This window comes from Embiotoca jacksoni, unplaced genomic scaffold, assembly GCF_022577435.1.
Source record: "Embiotoca jacksoni isolate LCO1_2020_lvr unplaced genomic scaffold, fEmbJac1.0.p SCAF_39, whole genome shotgun sequence".
Lineage (NCBI taxonomy): Eukaryota > Metazoa > Chordata > Actinopteri > Embiotocidae > Embiotoca > Embiotoca jacksoni.
Window position 1 is genome coordinate 1,057,179 of NW_027185391.1, and position 7,995 is coordinate 1,065,173.

The 7,995-nt window shown below is 42.2% G+C and overlaps 1 protein-coding gene across 1 annotated transcript; it reads left to right on the top strand.

The window, feature by feature from the left end:
* Positions 1-6,772, top strand: smco4 (single-pass membrane protein with coiled-coil domains 4). The gene is made up of 2 exons (XM_069166580.1): positions 1-75; positions 5,932-6,772. The coding sequence occupies exon 2, from the start codon at positions 5,977-5,979 to the stop codon at positions 6,154-6,156; it is 180 nt and encodes a 59-aa protein (XP_069022681.1). The 5' UTR covers positions 1-75; positions 5,932-5,976; the 3' UTR covers positions 6,157-6,772.
* Positions 6,773-7,995: the final 1,223 nt, after the last annotated feature.

A 7,995-nucleotide genomic window follows, 5' to 3' on the forward strand; every position in this document is an offset into this window, starting at 1 on the left:
CTCGGAGTAAGTTGACAGCGGGACGCCAGCAGCTCCTCCACTGAATGCCACGTCGAGCTCCGTGAGGACGAGCAGGTCTGTAACAAACCTTCTTCTTCTCGGTGCTGAAACTAATGTGACGACCGGTCCGGTAGAACCACCGGAGGCGGCCGGAGGACGCGTCCCGACACGAGTTAACGTCGTCGTCGGCGTTTTTTTTTAGTCCGTGTCGGGGCTCACTCTTCCCAAACTTTAGCACTCAGCAGTTCGAGGCACCGGATACAGGACGGTAATGTTGACCAGCTTCCCCAACGGTGCACCGGGATGGCTGGCGAAGAGAACGTGCACCCTCGCGGCTAACCGACGGACCTGCATGTGCAGTGCGTCACCGGACTCCGCGACCTTAACTCGGCCCGCCGGTGGAGTTTTGAGCCCGCCCTGTCGGTGCTAATGTCCCGGGGTGTAATGAGAGCCGGGCCGACCCGCTCAGGGCCGAACCGCCCTTCAACTGCGACCTGCAGCTTCAAAGTTATTTCTTAAAGAGTTTCCATCGTTACAGACCACAAAGATCTCTTCTGTTCGTGAACTTCACATCAAACCCTGATAGTTATAAAACATCTTTCAATTTCTTAGACCATTTTTTTTTTTTTTTTTTAAAAAGACCTTTTTTTTTTTTTTTTAGGAAAGAGAGATTTCATTTCATGGTGTTTTTATGTACTGATATCACCCTTCATCAGAGACTCTAAAAAGAAACCCGCTGACTGCTGGATTATTATATTTATTTCCTTGGTTTGACACTGCTGGGGTTCACATGATGTATAAGAATACACGTTCCTTTAAAAATCTATCATGTTACTTTACACGTGTAAACTCATCACATCGACTTTACACTGTTTAAACTGGACATTTGCACAAGAACGCCATTATATATATATATATATATATATATACATATGTTATATTTATACACCGACCTGCCTTTTATGATAGTTGATTTCTCATCATAAATTTATTTTACTTGTCAGTTTTTGGTTTTATGCACCAATACAAATTTAATGTATGTTGGAACTTACTTGTTAATAAATCTAATCGTGTAATTGTGAAGGAGCTACATATGAGCAGCAGAATAATTCAGCCTGATGGAATAAACACATGTAGTTACAGTCAGACGTACTCGTGCCCTGATCATAGTGGTTGTTATTGCCAGCTGTCCTTCCTGCATCTCGTGGCTGCAACTGTTTTGCTTGTAGATCGATAGGAGAAAATATTGATGAGAGGATTAAGAGAAATCTGTAATTGCTGGAGGTGAAGCTCTCAGCGTGCTGCTCAGGCTTCGTTCCAGGTGGTGTCTCACTGGGAAAGAGCGTGTAGTAATACTGACCCGGTCTGCCGGACGGCATTATTACACATTAATATGGCACTTTGTGTGAGCTGTGTTTTAACTATTATAGTTTGCTCTTCATTTGTAAAATATGCCACGATGCTGCCAGCAGACTCATCTACATTCCTGACCGCTCGTACGCTCATTAAAACTCAAATAGTTCCCAGCAAAATTCAAATAGTAGTTTTGCTTGAAGAGCCCATCTCGACTACATACTGATGTTCAAAGGAAGTATGAAGAGAAGTCTCCAACAGATGGCGCTGCACATCCGGACTTGAAGTGGTTCTGCTACTGCCCAGGACACCGTGGAGCAGATATGCTCTCCGGCCCTGGAGTTAAGAACCTCATGTAGCTAACCATGGATGGACCCAACGCTACATTTACAGTCTGAACCAGTCCGAGTCAACGAGCCTCTGCTGAACACCGAGTCATGGGCAGATCCAGAGGACGGGTGAGGATGAGGGTCCAGAGGACGGATGAGGGTCCAGAGGACGGATGAGGATGAGGGTCCAGAGGACGGGTGAGGGTCCAGAGGACAGATGAGGGTCCAGAGGACGGATGAGGATGAGGGTCCAGAGGAGGGGTGAGGGTCCAGAGGAGGGATGAGGGTCCAGAGGAGGGGTGAGGGTCCAGAGGAGGGATGAGGGTCCAGAGGACGGATGAGGGTCCAGAGGACGGGTGAGGGTCCAGAGGACGGATGAGGATGAGGGTCCAGAGTAGGGGTGAGGGTCCAGAGGAGGGATGAGGGTCCAGAGGAGGGGTGAGGGTCCAGAGGACGGATGAGGGTCCAGAGGAGGGGTGAGGGTCCAGAGGAGGGATGAGGGTCCAGAGGACGGGTGAGGGTCCAGAGGACGGATGAGGATGAGGGTCCAGAGGAGGGGTGAGGGTCCAGAGGAGGGATGAGGGTCCAGAGGAGGGGTGAGGGTCCAGAGGACGGATGAGGGTCCAGAGGACGGGTGAGGGTCCAGAGGACGGGTGAGGGTCCAGAGGACGGATGAGGATGAGGGTCCAGAGGACGGATGAGGATGAGGGTCCAGAGGAGGGATGAGGGTCCAGAGGAGGGGTGAGGGTCCAAAGGATGGACGGTGGACTTTTCCAGGCTGTATTGGCTTTTTGAAAGCTGCTCCGCGTGCAGAGAGGACTTTATAACAGTCGCCTGCTGGACCGGTTGAAGATGTTAGTGAACGAGGACGATGCTGTGAGATAAACTACGTCGGAGATTTATGAGAGACAAAGATCGAATCTTTCCAGGTGAGAATCTTCCTCGTCCTAAACCACACCGACGGGCCAACACTGCCTCTCATGACTCAGGACATGTTCAGTCTCATCAAAGGTAATCAAGTACTCATTCTATATTATTTTAAATGACAATAATTACATGATAATCAGTCAGACACGTCTTCAAATATAAATCTAATGGCTCCCAGCGTTGTAGTTCAGCTGTAAATGATGAATGTAATGTTATTTCTGCTGCCCTGACCTTTAACCCACATATAATGCCATCTATAGAATAAGTATAGTATTGATGTATTATATATATTTGGATTCTGTCTCAATGACTATAACTTTTTATTTCTTGTTATTATATTCTATGTCTTATCATTCATATTAATTTACCTCACAGTAAAAGTATTGAACATGCGTGTAACCAGAGAAAACATAAAGCATCTTAAATCTCTTGGCTCTGATGTGATTGTTGACACTGAGGAGCCCTCTACTGGCCTTAAAGTGTAATCATTCAAAAAAAGATCTTTGGTAACAAGGAATGCACTGGAAAGTCTTTTTAGATGATCACATATTGTCAGTCGTTTGGATGAATAAATAAATACGTTTCTGCAGAGGCAGAAGTATCACGACCATCTTGACCAGCAAAAGATAGAAAGAAGCAAAAAGACTTTCAATATAAAAAGGAAGTCTCATTGAAGAACTTAAAAAAAGAGGGCAAGCGTTGAGGCTGATGTCCGGAGACTGTATGAGGTCTCTAACTCAGCAGGTCACTTTAGTATTGTTAGTTATAGCTGATTACCACATTTAACATTCGGATTGATTGTTTAAATTTATCGTTTGTCTCCAAATAATTAAATGTCACTTTCCGCTTTAATGTTTTTAATTTTGTGGGCATTTAAATATTTTAGCACCTGGTTATTTTTTTTCAATAACATAAAGGAGGTTATTTGGAACATATTTATATCAAAGGACTGTTCATGAAATAAATGACACCTATGTGTACCAGTCTCAGTATGTTTTTGATGTCTCGTGTCTCAGTAACATCTGGTTGAAATCAGCTTTAATACAGGAAAACCTACAAAAATATGTAATTTGAATTTACTGTGCATCATTATATGATAAATGGGGAAAATGTAGACATTCACTTTCAGCCAAATTTAAAATTAGTGTCAATAAAATGAATTTCATATTAAAGGCTACTTTTGTGCTGCACAGCCTGTTTTCGGATGCAAGAGCCTCATCATAGATCCTTTATATCGCCGTATACGCCTTTCTATTTCTTTACAAACTTGGCAATGGAAGATGGGTAAAATACTTTGAAAAAATTTTGAAAATTCATTGGAATAAATGTGTGGAAACCCTGGAACATGCACACTGGACTTGACAGTGTCACCTGATAATATAAATCTGTCCTGGTTGTGTTGAACGTGCTTCACTCTGTCAGCTGCTACCTCGGCGGTGTCAAATGGAAACAGAAAAACTGAATTTAAAGCAGTTGGTCAGCGAACTTTCATGTCTTATGAGTACAGCGAGTTAAAATGCTCCAATCAGTCTCTGTTGTAGGATGATATCTGAATGCAAAAGCACCATGAAATGAAATCTATATCTGCATGTGTCCGCCACAGAGACTCTCCACTGTCAGCGCCGCAGATCTCCTTTCATTGGTCATGCCGTTTTCCAGAAGAGTTGGTTGGTCAGTTGGTCGTGCTGTGACACGTGTTGGTTTGTTGTCTTGAACTTGACCTGCAGCTGAAACCAAGTTACCGTGGCAACGTTACCCTGAAAACCTAACTCTCAGTGTTTCCCCTATTTACAACAAATGTAATGATGCTGCTGAATTAATTTTTTTGGAGGAAAGGGCTTCATCTCAACTGTGGCCACATGATATCCAGTTCAGTTCACCTGTAAACAGGAAACTTTGGACAATGACAGCAAAACGATTGTAACAACAATGAAGCAAGCGAAGGTGATCATGTTTTCTGGATTATCATTTGCTAAAGGGAAAACGTGAGTGTAGTCACATTACAGCAAACATACACAAGTTCAGCAAAGTTGGAAAAATATTGGCAAAGTCAAACTTCCCTAAATCAATAACTTATCAACTAAATAATGTTAAAACACGAACAATGACATCATTAGTTGGCTTGTTTAAAGATGGCTGCGCCCTGCTGGCTAAAAAGTGTATTACAATCAGGTTTTGTTAGTTGGAGGTGAATACAAAGGTGGATTTCAGTGTGATTTTATATCTGATCCGAAGGAGAAATCAAACAAACCACAGTCATATTATTCAGTGGTTCATCTCCACTTTAAGTGCAAAAAATTCCAAGAGTTGCATATTATTGCTTTTATGCTATGTTTATATTATTGCTGTGTCATGGCAAAACATAAAAATTTGCCGCATCGCCATGGCGACCCCCTTTGATGAAGGCAGACAAGCTTCTCAAAATATCATGCTCAAGGTCTTTAGGCTATTCTGACCCAATTTGATGTTGATGTGATCAACCAGTTCGAAGAAGCACGTGAAAGTATGAAAAACGTAATTTCCTATTGCACTACGACTATAACTGAATATGACCATATACATGTCTTCAGGGCGGGACTTTTATCAAACATGTAAAGTTTGAGGAAGATCGGAATATGTACATCAAAATTACAGCAACCTGTAGTTTCATGGCGAGACACTCAAAATGGCCGCCACGCAACGGGCACATCGTTCCATGAAAACAAATTCTTTTAAAAAAAATTCATCCCAAAGGTCTTAAGATTCCATAGACAAAATTTCATGTTTGTTCGAAAAATTCTGTAGGAGGAGTTCATTAAAGTACAACACTTGCAAATTGGCCAAAATGGCCACTGCATTTCATTAATGTAAGCGAAAGCAGCCTTAAGATCTCACTTTAGGGGTCGCTAGCGAGCATATTGCGACGCCTGTTGCCAAAACCTATAAAATACTTAAATTTCCACTGGGGCTGATTTTTGTGCAAAGTTTCGTGGGTTTTTGAGCATGTTAAAGATGCCATTACAGCATTGTATTTGTAATAATAGTAGTTGTTAGTCATACTCAATGTGTTGCCACGGAAATGGAGATGGCACTAACAAAATATTTTAAATTTTGAGAGCAAATTGCCCCGCAATACAAAAACATTTAGATTATATATTTTATTTAGTTTGCATAATTACGATATAATGCGGTTTGGACTGAGGCGTTTGCGCCCTCTTGTGTAATATGGCTTAAATCTCTGGTCATGAAGAGGTGTGTACGGTGAAGATGGTCCTGGAACACGAAAACAAACAAACCTCAGTCAGTTTCATGTGTGGTGATGTTGTGTGTCTGTTTCTGTCAGGTTCCTGTGAGCACAGCGAGGACTCGGAGCGCTCGTCGAGACATCATGAGGCAGCTCAAAGGAAAAGCCAAGAAAGAAACGTCAAAGGACAAAAAGGAGCGCAAGCAGGCCATGCAGGAAGCCCGGCAGCAGGTGTCCACCGTGGTGCTGCCCACGCTGGCCGTGGTGGTGCTGCTCATCGTTGTGTTTGTCTACGTGGCCACCCGGCCAGGGGCCATCGAGTAGACCTTAAACTAAAGACACATGAACTCCCAGACTGACTGGGGTTTAAAAACTGACAGCCAACATGTGACGGCTGTCCCTCTGCTCCACCATGTGTCTTAATGAAAACCTCCAAAGTGTCTCTGTCTGCCTGCAGCAAGATTCAAAATGCAGAAAGAAGAAAACATTGTTCCGCGGTGCCTTCAGATGAATCCAAACATCTATTTAATGCCAATCGTTGTAGAGCAGCAGATGGGTTCATTTTGATGTCTTACAAAATGATGCACTACTCTGCATACCAAAGGACTCACGCACAGCTCGCCAAATGTGACCAGAGGTGTTAGAAATGTCTCCCCAGGTGTTCCCGCTGAGACTCCATGAAGACATCATGGTGGTCTCAGACACGCAGCACTCCCACCTGCAGTATGTGTGTGAATGATATGAATGAAGAGTCAGTTTGAACAACTGAATCCTGATGAATGTTTTATCTGAAGTCCAGCAGCTTCAAACCCACCTGGAGTTCTCCATCTTTAAAATGAATCTCAGCCTGTTTCTGTTAAGTTATTGACAACTTTTGACTCACGCATGGCACCTGTGCAGACTGAATAATGTGCCTTAACTATATAACTATATTGTTTCATATCAATAAAAGATTTTTTACAAAATGTCTTTGTGTTGGTTGGTATTTCAACATTCTTAAATAATGCACCTTTGGTGTTTGTTTCTTAATAGTGCAGTCAATAAGAAGTGCATCTAAGTGTCTGGGTGATTAATAACAATATTATTCAGGTGAATTTGACTCCACTGTGCTTTGATCTTGTAGCCGGCATTTTTAAATTAATGTTGATGTAGATCACCATCCTGGTGGAAGGTACACATTCACATTCATGTGGGTTATTATTTGTGCTGAAAATGGGATTTAGCTGCTTGGAGATGTGTTCAAACCTTTTATTATACGTACAACAAGGCTTTAAAGTTAGTCAACCCTTTAGAATTTTCTGTATAAATATGAACTAAATATCATCAGATTTTCATGCAAGTCTGGAAAGTAGATGAAAAGGGCCCAAAAATTAACAATTGAGACTTAAAATATTTTACTTGTTCATTTTATTGTTGAGGAAAATTATATAAAATGACACATTTCATATTGACGAAGGCACCTTTTTTAACCTTTGCTATCAGTGTCTGCTCTGACCTCTTGGTGCCTTGATGACTGAAACTGTAAAAGTTAGTTGGGTTAGGTTGTTTTCTGGCTGCACGGCCAACTTTGTCTGACATTTATCTCTAGAATTTGCTGTTATAGTGGAGAGTTCATCGTTCCATCAAAGATGGAGAGCGGTCCTGGTCTAGATGCAGCAAAACAAGTCATAAATGTGATACTACCGCCACCATGTGAGATAACCATGATACTACCACCACCATGTTAGATAACTATGATACTACAACCACCATGTTAACAGATAACCATGATACTACCACCACTATCTTAGATAATCATGATAATGCCACCACCATGTTATATAACCATAATACTACCACCACCATGTTAGATAACCACCACCACCATGTTAGATAACCATGGTACTACCACCACCATGTTAGATAAAGATGATACTACAACCACCATGTTAACAGATAACCATGATACTACCACCACCATGTTACATTACCATGATACTACCACCACCATGTTAACAGATAACCATGATACTACCACCACCATGTTAGATAACCATGATACTACCATCACCATGTTAACAATTAACCATGATACTACCACCACCATGTTACATAACCATGAGATTACCATCACCATGTTAGATAACCATGATACCACCACCACCATGTTAGATAACCATGATA